At 36.7% G+C, this 19,411-nt stretch overlaps 1 protein-coding gene across 1 annotated transcript in view; it reads left to right on the top strand.

Annotated features, from left to right (window-relative positions):
• Positions 1 to 19,411, top strand: part of Ccser1 (coiled-coil serine rich protein 1) — a 1,141,328-nt gene that overhangs the window by 546,498 nt on the left and 575,419 nt on the right. Inside the window, exon 7 of the mRNA XM_029569084.1 lies at positions 8,900 to 8,974. Coding sequence (XP_029424944.1) covers positions 8,900 to 8,974 — 75 coding nt within the window. The remainder of the gene's footprint in view (positions 1 to 8,899; positions 8,975 to 19,411) is intronic.

Here is a 19,411-nt window from a genome sequence, read left to right as displayed (position 1 = left end):
GGGTGGAGACAAGACCCCTTATCTGTATCTCCCTCTCTCCATCCCTCTCTCCAGCCACTGAGAAAGCCCCACGGGCACGGGTCAAGCAAATAAGAGCCATTAGCGCACTTGCCGCTGAAAGACTCCCGTGAAAGGATAAGGGGGTCCCAGGCGTGAATCCCAGATAAATTCACGTCCCCCGCAGAAGAAAAACTGGGCAATGACAGGCACCCATCCACAAGCATACGCACTGGTGCATGGGACTTGTGCATGCTGTCATCATTGCTGTGAGTTCATATGAGTAACTGACTATCTGTTTGGAAAACTGTTTTCTGTGGTCATTCGCTCCCTCTGGTTCTTATGGTCTTCTCACCTCTTCTTCCACAATGATCCCTGAGCCTTTGGAGGCAGAGGTTTGATAAAGGTATCCTACTCAGGGAGAAGCACACTGCAGACTTTTGCTCTCTGTACATTGGCCAGTTGTGGGTCTCTGTGTTGTCATCTGTTGCATAAGGAAGCTTCTCTGGAGAGAGTGGAGAGATGCATTAATCTATGGGTATAACAATAAGGCTTTCTAGTTTTCATGGCCTTGTCTGTACTGATGAACACTGGCCAAGCCTTTTGCAGAGTACGTCTCAGTTTATTTTTATCTAATGATGTTCTTATGATCATACTGAGTTGCTGGGTTGGAGAATGAATGCTTTCATCACCTGTGTAGGATGCATGCCATTTGTGTGTTGCTAATATCCATCACTTGGGTAAGAAGGAGTTCTTCAGGTTCCTGATCCTACAGCCACTCCCTCCTTGTGCTCTCCCCTGGAAGCATCCCCAAAGGCATCATAGGTGTGGCAATGTGGTGTTAAGTTCCATCTCTTGAAGAAAAATAATACCTATATATTGGTATGACTATTCCTCTTTTCCCACAGTTGCATATTCAATCATTTATTTCTTTCCTTGTGAATTCACAGATCAAAAAACATTTTGTTACTCCACAATGCTATTGCATTTACTTTCCTGTTCCTTTCACTGCATCTTCGGTGTTTGGAGCTGCTTCATGCTGATGGCAAGTTTGTCATTGCTGTCCTCTCATCTGTTTTATGAGCACTCCTTTACTTTCTAACACAGAAGCTTCTAGAAACACTTGATGCATCCCATGCCCTGTCCTAATGGAGCCAGAAATTTCTCTAGGGAGCCCTTATTCATTAATTAGAACAAACAACAATCCAGGACCTATGTGCTAAGAGAAACACGTTATTGAATTATAATACTTATGAAAAACATTCCCTTATTTTCATGGATGCAAAAGCACTTTCTTCATTTAACATATCAGAGTATTTACAACTGAATTTAATGTAAAATTTCTTGCTGGTATACAAAGAGTTGATTGCAAAATTTTTTTATACTTAGAAGAAGATAGGCTCAAGTAACAGACCACTTGTGAATCAATTAAGAGCTCTTCCTATAGAAAGGAAGTTAAGAACATTGTTTCTCAATGCTATTAAAGCGAGTTAATGTTTGCATTTATCATAAGTAGAACCGTAAAGTGGAAAAGTTGTGATGCTCAAAACTCAACCTGGTTCTGGTTTACTTGGTAGCGTGTTTTTCTCTTGAACTTCCAGCTACTTACTGCAGTGTGCAGAGGACCACACTCTCACTGTGTTTAAAATGCCCAGTGTCAAGTATGCAGTGTTAATTGAGCAGGGTCACATTCCAACAAAACATTTACAACTCCTTAATCCTAACACATGGTATGAACTGTTGTCTGAAATTTAACTTGGAAAAAAAAACTATTATTATAGCAAAAAATGGTTTCTTTCATGTTTATTTTTTTATTTTTGGGAGACCGCAGATTGGAATCTGAAAAGTCTACTGTTTATTTTCTGTTTTCTTGCTATTTGTTTGGGAAAGGGTCTTTCTAAGTAGGTCAGACTGTCCTTGAATTTGCAGTCCTCTTGCCTCAGCCTTCTGCAAACTGGGATTATACTTGTGTACCACCTTGTCCAACTTTTTTTTCCTGGGTTTACCAAGCATAAGTTTCATAGTTGTACATACCTATATTTGCTTTTCCTCATCGACATTGACTACTATAGCAATCCTGAGTACACATGTGTGTTGCGATCACAGGCTATCACACACAAAGACATGTTTGAGATCAGAGAACTACTTTGTCCAGTAAACTCTGTCCTTCCACCATGTGTGTGACAAGAACCCAACTCAAGTCATCAGGCTTGGCAGCAAGTATCCTTATCCACTGAGCCATCTTTCAGGTTGCCAGGCTCTTGACCTCATCTGTCCTTGCATGTATCTGCACATACATAGACTCTGTTTCATTTAGAGCTGTTGCCATGCCATCTGCTTTGCTCCTGTGTCAGCCAGTTCTCAGTGTACCAAATGGAGGTGCATTTGCATGGAGTTGGAATTTCTTTAACAACCTAGGGGTATATTTTCAGAACAGTACTATGGAATTGAGTTCACAGCCCATGACTTTAGGTAGCTATAAGGTTATTCTCATATTTTTATGGTGAAAATTTAACCTCTGCTTCTAATATAGGGACTACAAATAAATGTAAAACACAATATACTACTGGGTTAAATACATTTTTTATCAGAAGTTAACATTCTGAAATAATTTCTAATTTATCCATCAGTGAAGATTTGAAGTGAAACTTTTCCATAACCAGCCTTTGCTGTAGCACATATAATCATGAACCTGTCTAAAATAAAATGTCTTTTTCATTTAAAAAAAGGAATCTCTAAGTACTTAAGTCATATTTTACCTAGTTGAAAGTTTTGTAGGAGAGAATATCTCTTACCTGTGTCTTAGAATTTTATTTCAAGGACCTTTTTTCTTTTTTATGTGTCTTTTTTTCCCAGTGTCAAAGACATGTCATTGGCATTAAAAGCCAAGCTCTGAGTCCATAGACACTTTTCTTCTCCTGTGGTCCTTGTCTTCCTCCTTCACACCTCAGACTTCTTCTGAGAACCATCTGCTGAGGAGGTTCCATAGTCAGTGACTCTAATGAGAGGTTTTCACATTCTTAGAATATTTTTATATTTTAATTAAGCCTCTCTTCCCTCCTTTGATACACTCATAAATACTTTGTCTACTATTTCACGTTTTGATACACTCATAAATACTTTGTCTACTATTTCACGTTATAAATAAGGTGTGGTTAATATGGTAGTAAACATTAAAATTTTATATAATGAGGAAAATCGAGTACAGACTAAAATATTTGTTAAAATATAAATTAATCTGTGAAAAATTTGGGTAAGAATTTGCATAATATAAAAATTGAGGTCATTTAAAATTCAATACACACAGAAAGATCAGAAAAGCATTTCTAAAGAAGTGAGAAAGCATTTATAAAGCATTTCTGTTTCTGCTAATGTTTGACCATAAACTATTGAAATGAAAGGTTAATAAAAGGAAACAAAAAATAATCCTTGTGCACCTCAGGTAGCCCAAGATTTCCTAGAGGAAATCATACAAGTCATAAAAACTAGCTAGGAAGATAAATAGGATGGGAAAATCAGGTTCTTTTGAGCATATTGTTTTTAAAAGATGTGGTTCAAAGCTGAGTAAAATATTTGTGATAAACATATATGACAAAAGACAGAGCAGTAGATAAGCCACAGTGACAGGAAACATCACCTGGACCAGAAATGGAAGAGGCTGGATGTATAGGTGGTTGAAGGAGCACTGTGAAATGAGGAAAATGTTCTGTATCTTGATTTTGTTGGTGGTTACACATGAATTATTTGTGAAAGGTCACAGACCTATAAAAATTGTAGGAAGGTAAAACAAAAATTAGTGTATGTGAGTCAGCTCTTATTACTTTAACAAAGTATCTGACATAATGAACTTTAAAAAGATGCATGGTTTATTTGATTCCCCATTTTGGAGGTCCACCCCATGTTCAGGCAGTGTATCATGACAGAAGTATGGAGGAGACAGCTTAGGTCTTGGTGAATGGAGAGCAAAAGAGACCGAGAACTGAGTCCAGGCCCCATTACCACTTCAAGGGACAACACCACATGCCTGGAAGAGTTCTAAGTAGGCTATACCTCTGGAAGATTTCCCACCTCCCTAAAATGGGGACAGATAGGGACAAAGCATCAGATGCATGGGTAAAAGATGACATATATCCATATCAAAATGTAGAGGAGTTATATTCTGAAGGCAGGGTAACAGCCCTGAAAAGTTTATCTGAGTTTAGAAAGAGCTCTGAAGAAGAGATGTGTGAGGGAAGAGTAATACTGACCAGAATGCTTCCAAAAATGTCCAGAGGGAATGCTGTCTCATTCGGTTACTAAACTTAACCATTATACTCAACATTAAACTCAATTTGTAGAAAACCATAAAAGAAGGTAGACTACATGGACAGAAATGGAAAAAGGGGAAGCTAATTTGAGCGAAATATTTTAAAGGTAGGAAAGATGTTATATTATTCTTTTTGTTGTTGGAAAGCATGGACTGTGCCAGGTGTGATGGTGTATGCCTTTAGCTCCAGCACTTGGGAGGCAGAGGCAGGCAGATCTCTCTATGAGAGTTTAAGGCTAACCTGGTGTACATAGTGAGTTTCAGGCCTCTGGGAATTCAGAGAGAACTTGACTCAAAAAGACTCAATAAATAAAAAATAAATAAACAAATAAATAAATCATAATAAATAAATAAATAAATAAATAAATAAATAAATAAATAAATAAATGAAAAGAATGGACTTCTGGACTGCCTGAGGAACCTAGTGCCAGACATCCAGAGGAACGATCCCTGCTTTTTCAGGACTGGCTCTTGACAGCACACCACACCACAATATCTGGGGCCATCTCTGGTGTATAACGAATCCCAAGATCTCACACTGGAGTGAAGGAGTTCTATCCTGTTGGGATGTTTGCTTCTCTGAGACAACAGCTTGCTTATGTTTCCATGGAATTCAGTTTTATGATATTGTGAGCTCTTTCCAAAGCCTGAATACAAAAAAGCAGGTGAAGCCTGCTAATAAAACATATTTATAAGAACATTCTGAGTTAACACATATTGCTACTACAAAACTTTATTCCATTTTGTTTATGTGTGAGTGTTTTGCCTGCAAACTTGTAAGTGCACCTGTGTTGTGCAATGCCTGTGAAGACCAGAAGAAAACATCAGATCCCCTGGAACTGGAGTTATGGATGGTTGTTAGCTTCCATGTAGGTTCTGGGAACTGAACCTGGGTCCTCTGCAAGAGCAGTCAGTGCTCTTAACCATTAAGCCATCTCTCCAGCCTCATAGTATTACTTTTAAAATGTAAAATGTAAGAAGAACTATTCTACTAATTTGTATTTTGATAAGACAGTTATGTCAGTACTGCTGTATTTCAGTGAAAGCACAAATAAATTAAAATATAAAGTATTCATGAGACTTATTTCCACAGGATTTACTGGAATTCTATTTAAAAGAGTAAACATACTGGAATGACACCTAAATATAAGATCATGGAAACCATTGGGAAAGGAATAACATAAGAAACAAATACTTCTATTTGGCTTTGGATATGTTTTTCTCACTTCACTCATCAAATGATTTCATATAAGATTGATTTGTTTCTTAAAACGTTCGTGTCAAGATTTTCTAAGAGTAATAAAAATAAAGTGTCACACTCTAAGTTGGATTTTGAAGTTACGGGCAAAACAAAGCTTTACTAAGAACAACAAAGAATCACTGATACCTGAGGCCAAGCCCGGAGCTGCCCTCAGGTGCCCTGAAAGTTATACATACTTATTTCTGGTAACTTATGGGAAGCCTCAGCCCTCCAAAAAGTTTGATATGTGTTTTGATTTTAACTTTACTGTCTTGAAGGAGTTCAAAACCTTTTCCTGCAAGAATATAATCCAGGCTTTTAGGTTTTCACAGCTAATGTTAAGGGCTTGATACTTCAACAAGTTATGCGGACCAATATGGCAACCACGTATCAGAAATTCCACTCAGCTAGAGTTGTTCTGACACTTGCTTAAATTACCAAAAAAAAAACTCGAAGCTCAGTCATGTTTTCATGATGTTTTTCTAATTTCTGTAAAGTTTTTATTAGCTCCTTCTCTTAGTATTCTAAAAATGAATTCTTTGATAGAAGATATTTTCTTTTGGTTATGCCATAGAATCAGATGGATTTGGAAACACATAATGTTACCTGGGTTTTCCTATATTAGATAAATTTTGTAATCCATAATACTACCAGGTTTTGATAAAATAAAAGGTCTGGAAGCTCTGACTATATTTAGAAATTAAATGTAGCACCTAACTCACCTGTTATCTCTATGTGTTTTCCAACTTTTGCATGGGCTGTTGAATATTTATCTGAAACCCTTCTGTAAACATCTTAACTCGCTAGATATTGAATGTAGTACCTGAAAATCATGCCAAACAGCTCAGTTCGGTGTTTACCCTTTTTCTCCCTAGGTTTCCGGACTAGAAAGTCTGAAGAAAGCCCATTTTAAAATGTATTTAGTTTATAGAAGATATTGATAAATGAGTTTTAAACAATTAAAATAGAATGAAACTCTAAGAAACTATAGCATCTTCCATTTTTTGAGTATATTCATTTATCTGAACTGAAGTTATCCTTTTTATAGCAAGATTAATCCACTCTTTTATTTTAATCTTAGTGTACATTTTCCTGTATTTGTGTGCATATATATTTGGAAATCAAACTGAAAAAATGTAGCCATGAAATTTTAACATTTTATTTGCTTATCTTAGGAAGAATTTCTCCAAGAAAATACATTAGGGATATAATGGAGTGTCTTCTGATACTGTCTGTTCCCAGAATCTTATTCTTGCTTTTAGTGCTGACTCCTAACTCAAATGTCATTTTCAAAGATAATCTCTTGTTTAAATTTTTCTTTCCTTATTTTTGAAAAGATTACAATAACATTAGAAAACTCCAATAATTTCCTTATTTTGGTATAAATGTTTTTCTTTTTTAACTTTTGGAAACTAGATGGGGGCCATTGGTAGGGAAGGAGAAGAAAATTTTTATGTGGAGCATAGTAGACATGGGTAACGTAGAGGGGAACAATGGCGAGGGAGACTCAGTAGGCAGAGGAGGAGTGAGGGAAGTGATTTCTAACACTAAGAATGTATGAAAAAGACATATGAAAACCCATTTTAAAACCTCCATATATTCATACATATCCATATGAAGAGTTTCATTGTAGTAACACAGGAATAATGGTCCTCCAAGAACTTACCGTTTTCAAATAAAAGGCTAGTGTCAGGTATTTGGTATTTCCCCTAGAGTTGTTGGCCAGAGGTGTCCTAGAGACACCCCAAACAATATAAGCTATTGCCCACCAGAAATTGAATGACGCTTTGTAACAGGACACAGAGAAACCAAACCAGTACTTACCAGGAAGCCTCCTTCCAGCAGACTAGCTTTTATAATACCAGGTGCTATGGGTAGGGAGGAAAAATCATCAGTAGTCCTACCCAGCTGTGAACTATTTGATCTACAATAAATACCAGACTAGAAAGATATGCCCATGTGTGAAATTTTACCACAAATGTTAGAAGGGTAACCAACTTCTTCCTCATTGGATTAAGGTCTGCTCTATAAGAGAAAACACATGCCTGATACTGTAAATTAGTTCAAGAACCAGCAGCTGGGGAGCTCATTGGCCCAGGGATGAACCTGCTACCATATCTTGCTAAATGGACATAAGATCAAACTGAATTCTGAATTTGTATCTCTGTACCCATAGACTGGTGCAGCTAGCTCCCAGACCTCATTGGAGAAGTTTCTTTGTGCAGTAGATGGAGGTTAAAGCAGGAACACAAAACTGGTAAAAATGTAGAGAACTGGTGTCTGTGGATTGCTCAGCCACAGATGGGACATCTATATCAGAGCTGCTCCCCCAAGGCTCAGGGAACCATCATGGAATAGGGGATGGGAAGATTGTAAGAGTCAGAGGTTGACAAGGAGAGGATGAAACCATGTCTTCTGGATGTGACAGGCCTTCTGCACTCATGAGCTTACAGCTGCTTTGGTTGCCTGCACAAGATCAAAGCAGTCACCATCCTAGTGTGGACAGGGCAGGCTCACAAGCCTCATTCCCTAGCTGAGGCACTATTGAAGCTTGGTGGCTGCTGAGGGAGGGAGAGTTGGTTTTCTTTGAGGGACTGGCCCTTGATAGGTTGCCTATGCTCCAGTGGATGGCCCCATACCCATGAGTACAGGGGCAACATAAATTTGGTTTCATGGGTCATTAAAAAACAGAAAAAAAATGGTCACAAAATGTGGAGGATGTGTGGGGTAGATCTGGAAGAGTTGGGGGAAGGAGTGAGGGGTAAATATGATCAAAACACACCCTATGCTTGTATGAAATTCTCAAAGAATTAGTAAAAATCCTTATATTTAATTAAAAATATGAAGACTAGAAGAAAGGTTATAAAATGTCAAGTGCTGTCTGTAATGAGGAACTGTAAAGAATGTTGTTGCTTAAATTTTCAATTCTATATATTTTAGGTAATGGAAAATAGCTAGACATATAGTTTAAATCTCTTATAGAAGGACAAAAATGTGATTAATGTTTGAAAATAAAACCAAAACCCATTGTTATAATACCACGACACATTATATAGATAATTTAATCTTGAGAGATAAAGTAAATCTATAAATTAAGTAAAATTGTTGCATAAAACCCAAACACAAAAGGTAGTCATTCAATTTAACAAAATGTAATTAAAATGTTTATGAAGAATATAGTTTGATTTCCAGATAAGTACTTCTTTATATGTGATGAGTTACTGCATAATGAGAATTTGAATTTTTCCATGTACACAGTTATTTGTGTACTGTCATGGTAAGTGATGGGTTCATAGTTAGAAACAGTGAAAATGACCTCAAGAGAGCCCTCCTAATGCGGCATCCTTTCTTTGCAGAGTGACATGAGCCCAGCCAGCAGCACCACCTCGCTTCCAGTCAGTCCTCTGACTGAAGAGCCGGTGCCTTTCAAGGTAAAAGATGAACAACAAAAGTTTCATTTTTTCAATATTTGTAGGTCATCATATAGTTTCACTGGGTAGTTCGTCCACAGACTTGAGATGAACTGCTTTAATCTTCTTGCTTGATTGCTTGTCTTTGTTTTGTTTTGTTTTGTTTTGTTTGAAACAGGGTCTTAACTATAGCACCCAGCTTGCTGGTGAACTGAAGATCATCTCCTGATCAACCTCTTTAATGCTGTTTAATGCTGTGATCAAAGGTGTGCACCACCAAGCGCAAAGCACATTTATCTTGAAAGATCTGACTTGAAATGTTTAAAATATCATTTTCCTTTTGTGCTATTGTAATTCCATTGCTGCCTAAAGGTGAAAGTTTGCAATACTTTGTGGAAAGTGTCTCCCTTATGTGTATTGTTTTCTCTCTGGTACTGTGATCCTTTGATCCCTACGAAGAAGAGCTTTCCCATCCTGTGTCTTTACTCAGTCACTGGCTCACATCTACACACCCACAGCTGTTGTTCCTTTGTTTTCATTGGCAATACTATTTGATGGATCCACACTTGAATTCTTGATCCTAACTTTCGTTTTGTAATGATTGCACCATTAAGTACGGATTGCTTTTCCTAAATACACTATATTTTTAAAATATTTAAATATGTGGTTAAGTGGTGGGACTAGTAGTATTGTTCAATTTGGGAAGCTCTGTGCACTACAAAAAGAGAAATACACCATTTTGCCTTATAAGGTTATTCATGATTGTTGAATTTTATTATAAAGTTATTTTTCTTCTCTTTTTCATATAAGGACTTGGCTATTATTCAGCCTTCTGCTGAGTAAGCCCTGTACAGTGACTGGTAGGGCTTTTCTGTATTTTATATTTTTTGTCTTACTGAGATAATGCTAGGAAGTCGGTTCTATTGAGGGCCTTTAGTTTCTGCTCATACCTGGTTGGTGTTTTGACTAGTGAGAAACAAAATATCATTCCAATCTCATGTCTATATCAAAGATTTGGGGAATGCTGAGTAGTATTCTGATTGTAGAATCTATTGGTATATAAATAATTTGACAAAATGGGGTCATAATTCTGTGCTTCAAAGTTTAGTGTTATTTGGAATTTCCAGTTTATGGTGTGCGGAACAAAATTTATAGAAGAACCATATCTTTAAGAAGACTTTAATTGAATTTCCAGAGCTCGCCAGAAACCATTTTCTCTTCTTACTATATAGATAAATTACAGTTCTCAAAAATGAATGTATTTTTTAACAAAGGTTAAAAAGGCCATTTATATTCTACAATCTGCTGACATAAAGCTAATGTGAGTGTAATTATTTCGTTAGACTATTTGACTTTTTCTAAGAAATCAATATTGTTTTTGAGTTAATGTGTGTAAGTGGTTTTTATAAGTAATTAAGACTTTCAGGGGCCTAGAATACACAGCATTGGCTTTCAATATTTAATATACTTACAGTCCCTATTAATTCACCAATCATGTGAAAATATAATTTATATTCTTCAAAAACTTTTAGTACTTGTAAAACCATCCTATTAGTACTTAAAAGTATCTAAAAATTAAGCTTTAAAATGATAAAATAAAGCTTCAGCATTAGCTTATTTTATCATTATAAACTGCCATTGTATAAATGAATAATAGAATGTTATTTATCTTTATAAAAACACAAAATATATTGAAAATATTTTGGGCAGAACTCTAAAAGTATAATGTATCATAATTTCAAAAATCTGTTAAAAATGATATTGTGTTTCTTATGTATCTCTGACTTTATTTTAAATTATGATATTTTACTGGAGAAATAGCTCAGTCAATAAAGTGCTACTTCAGAATTTAGTTCCAAGAGCCTCTTTTAAAAAAATATTATTTTTATTTTATGTGTATGAGTGTATTGCCTGCATGCATGTGAGTGCACTGTGTTGTACAATGCCGCAGAGGTCAGAAGAGGGTGTCGGATTCCCCGGAACTGGAGTTAAGGATGGTTCGTACATGCCATGTGGGTGTTGGAAATCGAACCCGGGTCCTCTGTAAGAGCAGTCAGCTCTTAACCACTGCGCCATCTCTCCAGCCCCTTCCTTTTAAAAAGTCAAGCATTGCTGGTCGTGGTAGCACGTCTTAGTCCCAGCACTCATGAGGCAGAGGCAGGTGAATCTCTGTGACATTGAGGTCAGCCTGGTCCACATAGCGAGTTCCAGACCAGCTGGGGCTATAGGGATACCATGTCTCAAAAAACACACAGAAACAAACAAATAAAATGCCAGAATGCCACGGGTGGTGGTACTCACTTATAATGCCTTCGCTAGGGGAGGATAGATGGGAGTATTTCTGTGAATAGGTCTAGTAGGCCTAGTCTATTTGTATAGTTCCAGACCAGTGACAGACCCTGACTCAAAGTCAAAAGTTGGACAGTACCTGAGGAATGACACCTGAGGTTGTCCTTTGACCTCCACATCCAAATGCACACTTGTGCACCAACAACATTATGTAGGCAATGTGTTGTAAAACAGAGGTGCTCATGTTGGCCACCAAGAAGCAGTGAGGCATAATAGGAAGGAGCCAAGGCCAATATCTGCCCTTCAAAAGCCCATTTCCTCAAACTAGCCCACACCTTCTTCATTTCCACATCTCTTGTTTGTCTACTGCAAGTTGAATCCATCAATGAATTAAACTATTGAATAGGTACTTGCCCTCAGTATCTGATCATCTCTGCAAACACACACACACACACACACACACACACACACACACACACACACAAAGTTTGCTTTACTAATAGCTCAGGTGTCTTTCAGTCCTATCCACAAACAGTCCAGGTTAAACATCATAGTTTCCTGAACTATTATTCTAGAACCCAACCCCATCACCATACACCTGATGTTGGGTAAATACAGCCACCATGTCTCTGAAATAGCTGCTTTGTTGCTGGTGCAGTATGGGGACTTGTGTTTTTCTTTTCTGCTGGGAAGTAGTTAGGTGGATAAAATAAATCCCTTCCACTGCTCACATCTATTTGGAATTAAACAGAACTCTTGGAGTTGGAGGAAGATACCTTGTGTTATCTTCCATGCATCAAAGTGGATGCATTCCTTTAAACATTATCTTCAGAATAATATTCAGAGGAAACTTTAAATATGTAACTGAAATAAAGATGAGTTAGAAATTATTTTTAAAAACACAATATGGGTCTGCAGAGATGACTCAGTGGCTAAGAGGAGGTACTGCCCATCCAGAGGACCTGAGTTTGGTTATCAGCACCCACATCATGCAGCTCATAAAGCTTCTGTAACTCCAGTTCCCAGGGTATCTGATGCTTCAAATGCACATACACACATGGATACAAATTTTAAAATTATCCATTAATTACTGCCCCATTGATACCTGTTCCTCAACTTGAATATTTGCTGAGAAATTGGCTATTGTCAGGAATGTAAAATAGAAAGATCTAGTAAAATAAATGTCGAAAACTGGATAGCATCCTGAGAAATATTTCACTAAGTTGAGAGGTTTGGCTTTGGAGATTTGGATATTTAAGCATTGAAGATGGCAAATCAAGTTTAGGACCAATATTCTTTTTTACAAATAAGTCAGTTTCCTTCTGTATTAATATTGGAATCTAGTCTTCATTTAGTTGTTTTTTTTTTTCAAATGTCCTGAAAGGCATTGCCAGTCTTATATTGTTACATGACCCTATTCTCTGTTCTCCCCACACAAGAGTTCCCGTCCTCCTAAGCTTCATATACTTATAATTCAAAACTTATTGTTATACGACCTAAATATTCATGCAGTCTTACTTTAAACAACTGGAAAATCTGAGCACTCTGCCTATCTTTTCAAATAGAACTGCTTGACCGACATTAGTGAAGGATGATTGGACAGGTCACATGAGAGCTCAGTTCACCAGAGCTGCCACTATTCCCTGTTCTGTTCATTAAACCACATAGGAATGTGATGTTAGGAAGAAGTGCTGTGTATCACCACCTGACCATAGAGCCTTAACCCAAGACTTAGTAATGCATAGTAACTCACATGTTTTCTTCTTTATTATGTACAATTTTCAGTATATAGAAAATGTAGCAACTCTAGATAGATCATACATTTTTACATTATTTATATATTTTGTGCAAGGGAGGGGGTGCATGTGTGTGGAGGTCAGAGGACAACATGTAGGAGTTGTTTCTCTCCTTCCACCATGTGGGTCTGGGGAACAAACTCACGTCCTAAGATTCGGTGGTAAGCACCTTTACCTTCTGAGTCATTTCACCAGGCTTGAAGCATTTTTAAAAGAGATATATTATATAGTCTTTATAATAACCACTTCTTTCGATTTTTAGGGATTATTTTTATTTTTGCTACAACATTACAGGCAGTGTCTGGCATCAAGGCCCACTTGTCCCACTTGTTTCCTGTGTGACCATGAGCCAGTTAGTTTTTTCTAAATTTTTCCATCTATAAAATGAGGGCCAGTCCAGCCACATCTTCCTAAGACTCTTAAAAGCAAGGCTCAAATATAAGTACATAGGACAGACCTAAACCAGCACATAATAAGCCAATAAAAAGTACTAACTATTGTTTTTAAACAGGCAAGATCTCAAACTTTAAAGCAAGAATATCCTGTAGTATAAATAATATGAAGAATCTTTCAGCTTAATGTTTTTTACTTTATTGTCAAATGGGAAAAGAAAAATATATTTTAAAACAATCTTTTATTTAGAAGATTAGTGCTTGATATTAGTTTTATAAACCATGTTATTTATTTTATACTGCTTGGTTTTCAGTTTAACTTACATATTGGATTCTTTTTGTGAAAAGTAATTAATAGGAATGTTCTTCAGTTGTGAAGAAGAAAGTAAATATGAATTTTTCTTGAGGGTAAACTGATAATTATAGTAAAATATTAAGCAATAAAAAAGCATATACCATGTCTCCTGTAACATTGGACATGGAATCATTTCATCAGGAGTATGGCGTAATAAAATTTCCTTTAATTCTCCCAAGTCCCACAATAGGATGACCATGTAACCTTCTAAAAACACAGCATCTGCTGAAGGAAACTTATCCAAGCCCATCAGAATTCTGGAAAACCCAATGCAAACAAAGTCATGCTCATGTTTTACTCATTCACATGCCATAGCATCAATACAACAGTAATTCATTTTGATCTACAGTATCATAATGGAAAGGAATATGTTTGGAGAGAAGGGCCCATTATGGCAAAGCCTTCACAGCATCATCTGTTCTGTGTCCTACATGTGTGTAGAGTGGGAGAGATCATAATACAGTTATCTTCCCTTTTTGAGAATTAATGGTCTTAAAGTTGAAAATCGGTTTTTGTTTTCCTACTGAGCCCAATACTGTACATTTCTGCATTATTGCTTCAGTTATACATTCATTAATTTATTGATGGAACAATTTATTGATTAAACACCAGTCACTTAATAATGTTCTAAGACATGCATGGCTTAATGTAAACAACACAAACCAAATCTTTGCTTTCATGGTATTTGAGTTCTAGTGAGAAAAAATAGACAACAAAAAAATAATTATGTGATGTGTCAGGAAGCGGCAGTTAATGGTAGGATAAAAAATAAAGATTTCAAAGGAAGAAAGTGACTCTGCAGTGATGCCCATTTTCAAAATGAATGGTTGAAGAAGGCCCGCACATGGTAGGGGGTGTTTTAGAAAAGGCTCTAATGAACACACAAGAAATCTGCCTATTTTCTAGAAAAGAGGCTTGAAAACAGGAAGCTGTGAGCTTAAAGGATGATTGACCTGCAAGTACTGCCCTGTGGCTAAGTAGAGTGAAGCCAGAGGTAATGTAGGATTAGTTCAAAGACCTTGCCAAGAAAGGTCTTGCAGGCTCGGTTGGAGATTTAAGGTCTTGTTTTACTTAAGATCTTGTTCCTGTGATAGGAACCCATTGAAATGTCTAGAAAAAAAAAGGAGACGATATGATCTGTATTTATTTAAAAGCTATTGCTTTGGCTTCTGTTTAGACAGAATCAGTAGAGGGATAAGAAGGCAGTCAAGGCTGTGCTAGTTTATGGATTATGGTGGTTCAAGTAGAGTGGTATAATTTGAAAAAAGTAAGAAGTGGTTGAGCATTGGGCCTTCTGATTGCATCATCAGCAGAACTTGCTAATAGAGCATATCTTGGTCATCCTAAAATAGTAAAGCCAAACATGATTTGCAGTACTAAGGTTCTCTATATTTTCCTTTTTGTCTCAATAACTACCTTTGTGGTGTTGCAAACAGCTCAGTATTATGTAGATATCAATGGAGTTTTGTTTACTTGGCTGGTTTTTGTGAGCTTGAGGGAAGATAGGTAGAAGTGGGAATGGAAGAGGATGTTTGTTTCATTAGGGGTAATTTCAATACTTCAGTTACTACAAGTTCCTAACAACCTGTTTTCCTTCACAAGCAACTGAAGTACCAAAGGTCAAGCTAGATATAGCATAATGAGATTCCCAGAGATCAATAATTAGGACAGAAATATGATTCTGTCATATTTATGAGAAGAAGGAATCAGGCAAAAATAAAATTCTATGAAGGAAAACTTTTGAATATAAAACCAAATTATGTTTGTGTAGCTATTAAGGAGTTGATTTATATTATAGTCAATGTCCATTTTCTTCTGCTATAACAAAATGCAATATACTAAGTAAATTATAAACAAGAATAGTTTATTGTCTCACACTTTTGGAGAGTGAGAAGTTTAGAGCATTATACCCTGGCTTCCATCAAGACAGAGCATGATACCCTGCCTTCCAGCAAGGAGCATCTTGCTCAAGCCTGGGCAGTGTGCAAGTGAGCACATGCAAGACAGAGAGAGGAAACGCGGACAAACCCATCTGTTTTACCAGGACCCCACTCCAGCAATAACTAGACTGCTACCATAGTGATGGTGTCAGTCTTTTCGTAAAGCCTGAGCCCCCGTGTCCTGAACATCACTTGAACACCCTACCTCTTAATGCCATCACAACAGAAGTTAAATTTCAGCAACCAGGTTTTTAGGGGCGATTCAAACCATAGCAGTTCTGAAAATAATTTTAAAGGAAACTCTTATCAGTATGTCTTAATCATTGTTATAATTTTAAGAGTGATCTATTTTCTATAATGTGAATATTTTAAGAAACTACTTTTGACTGGTTAAAAATAGAATCTTTTGTGTAATAAACCATTTAAAATTTGTCAGCCTAAAAGGACCGTTTCTTATTATGATTCTTGTGTGAACTGAGCTCATTTGCACAGGATCTGTTTGAGGTTTAAAAAAATAAAACATTGTGCTGGAGAGATGGCTCAGCAGTTAAAAGCACTGGATGCTCTTGAAGAGGAGTCGGGATTGATTCCTGGCCCCCACATGGTGGCTACAGCTCTCTGTAACTCCAGCTCCAGGGGATCGAACACCCTCTTCTGACCTCCCCAGGCACTGCACAACATGGGTGCACATACAGGTAGATAGTACACTCATACACATAAAATAAAAATAATAAATACAAATAATAAATGTTTAAAAATATTTTTGAAAATAAGAGCATTCTAGTTTAAGCTAGGAATGTCATTATTTAAACTCATGTGAGGTAAACATTGTAGATAATCTAGTGCCTTCTGGCACCTATAAACTAAACCATTAGAAGTTTGTTGGGGTCTCTCCCTGCCTCATCTCGTCTTTTCCATGGACTAGCTTGAGTTTTCTCATCGAATGGTAGTTTGAGGGTAATTACCCTGCATGTTCGAAGAGAAAGTATAAACTTCTAGGCTCAGAACTCCACATGAACCACACTCTGCTACTGGCAATGAACACTGAGTGACATGCATGGGTGCTCTGTTCAGTGAAGCCCCTTGGAATCCACCACTGAAGATTCTGCTGTGGTCTTGTCATGGGGGAACCATGGACCCAGCATGTACCCAAATTCCAGATCCTAGAAAGAAATCAAGTGTCCAATGCAAGCCATGTGTTTATATGCACACTTCGGCAGTAGCACCATAGTTATGGGCACTCAATCTAGAGGATCCTGACTGCCAAAGAAGCCTGAAAGTGCAATAAATGCCAGTGTTTAGGGAAAGACTTCCTAGGGAAAGCATATTGAGTTGTAGGGGTTGCTATAGCTAAGTACCATAGACCAGGTAGCTCAAACAATAGAAATTTGTTTCCTAAGAGTTCTAGAGAGTGACTGTCCAAGAATATGTTGTTGCCGTTTTTGGTTTCTCTGTGGCTGTGGAAAACTGCCTTTGCACTGTGTCCTGTGAGCTTGAATCCCTGCTAGTCCTTCCTCATCACTAAGCCTATTGACATCAATAAAGCCAGTGTCATCTTTTACCTCAGACTTTCCCTACTTTACCCACTCCAATTGCCTCATTTAACTTAATTCATTTACACATTTCTTCTCTCTAAATATGGTTATATTGTGAAAGTTAAGAATTTGAGGGAACAATTAGGCAGAACCAGACCTGTTGTGTGAACTCACACAGGGAAGACCTTAACTGAAGGAGAAGGGAAATAAATTGTACCTTTTGATGGCAATGACAAAGAAAGAATTCATGGTGATCATTAATCTACCTTATTCTTATTTGATAGTCTTTTATGAAGTTAATTTTCAGTGCTATTAAGTTCTCAGTCAGGTGTAAGGGGGTTTGGTTTGAAGAAATATAGAAAGGAATAAGAATTTTCCTTGATTATGTGTATTCATCAATACACTCATGAGTATATGTTCCATGGCCATTTTACTTTCCATAAATTTTGAGAATTAAACTTCAATGTCACTAAATCTGAATTAACTTGGAGCTGTCAAATCTTGAATGTTTCACAGAATACAAAGACACTAAATGAAACTTAAACTGAAATAGCCACCAATTATTATCTCCTGTCATATGTTTCTATAGCATTATTTTATGCTTATTTTCCTTTTCATTTTGTCATGATAAGTTTAGGGTTGTATACTTGTCATTTGACCTTTGCAAACAGCAGTAGTCTTGTATTTTGATCACTCATATAGTCAGAAAAATGAATTTATATCCTAATAAGAAAAAGTACAAAAATTAAAGCCAAAATGAATTATATTTCATTTATGTTAAAAAGACATGTAATATCTTTTAGACATAGTAAGATTTTAATGGGAAAAATAAGTAAATAATTTTCTGTTGCACAGCAGCTTCATTTTGCTGCCTGAATTCTCCCACACCATCCAGATAATTACAGGCAGCTATGGACAAAATAAAGAACTTGTTCACATTAATATACACTAAAAATAATGGCCTGCCCCCTGCCATCTTATCTACAGCTCACATGCTCATTTTTCTCCCTCATTTAAATCTCAGCAGGTTTCTTCATCTTTATGCAAGTTGGTACCTGAGATTTCTCATAGCTTTTTCTGAGTTCCCCAAGTTCTACAGAAAGAAGTTTCTTTGTGAAAGGTTTTGTTTCACATGCTTTCAGACATGGGACTTTCTTCTGTTTGCTTATTCTAAGCAAATAACCCCTTTAATAAATTTATGAGATATCATTTGCAGAGATTTTGTTAAAAATTTGACCTTGGAAAAATTAATTCAAGAATATAGTTTCTATATCACTGACCCCAAAAAGAGCTTCAGAGAGTGATCTGATCCAAAGAGTTAGAATATATTCCACAGTGGCTAAATTGTAGATTTTGTGGGAAAAGTCTGAATGGTGATTTCAGGTACAGAACATTAGAAGATATTTTTTGATTCATGATATGTAAGGACAAAACATTGAATATTACAAGCAAAATCCTAAAGCTTATAAAGGCCTTGAAAATTTGGAAAACATATAGCATTTTTAATGTTTTCTGAAAGAAATTTTTAGAAACAGAGCAATTGTCACTGCATTCTTAGCTTGGGACCCAACTTCAGAGTAGATCAATATTCCACAGTTGTTCTGTGTGTCATCAGGGTGGTGGGATGACTGTTTAAGAAACACAGACTCTGCCATGAATACACTTCACTGGGGTGCTGGTCCTCAATATCTGCTATTCCCCAGAGAATCCTTGAAAGGGGAGGAATTGATGATTAGCGTTATGATGTAAACATATGATAGATACTGAAAGCAAATTGACCCAAAAAGAACAAAATCAAGCCATTTTCAGGAAAATGTACCCAGCTGGAGAAAATCATAGTAAGGGAATTAAGGTAGGTACAGATAGACAGATGTGTAGTGTCATTTATACGTGGTTCCTATATTACATATATTCTGAATCATGTTGTGTCTCTATTGTTTATAGATAGGCACTAACATTACTTAAGAGGTATATATATATATGGATGCAACATACTATAACATTTTCCTTTAAGAATTTAGCAGCATTAGGACTAGAGAGATGGCTCAACAATTAAGAGATATGACTCTTCTTACAGAAGACTGGGTTCAGATCCTAGCACCCACATGGCAGATAACAACTGTCCTAAATCCAGTTCCAGGGGATCCAACA

This window comes from Nannospalax galili, unplaced genomic scaffold (assembly GCF_000622305.1).
Source record: "Nannospalax galili isolate Female #2095 unplaced genomic scaffold, S.galili_v1.0 scaffold441, whole genome shotgun sequence".
Taxonomy (NCBI): Eukaryota; Metazoa; Chordata; class Mammalia; order Rodentia; family Spalacidae; genus Nannospalax; species Nannospalax galili.
Note: the sequence above shows the minus strand (reverse complement) of the source record. Positions and strands in the feature narration are given on the sequence as shown.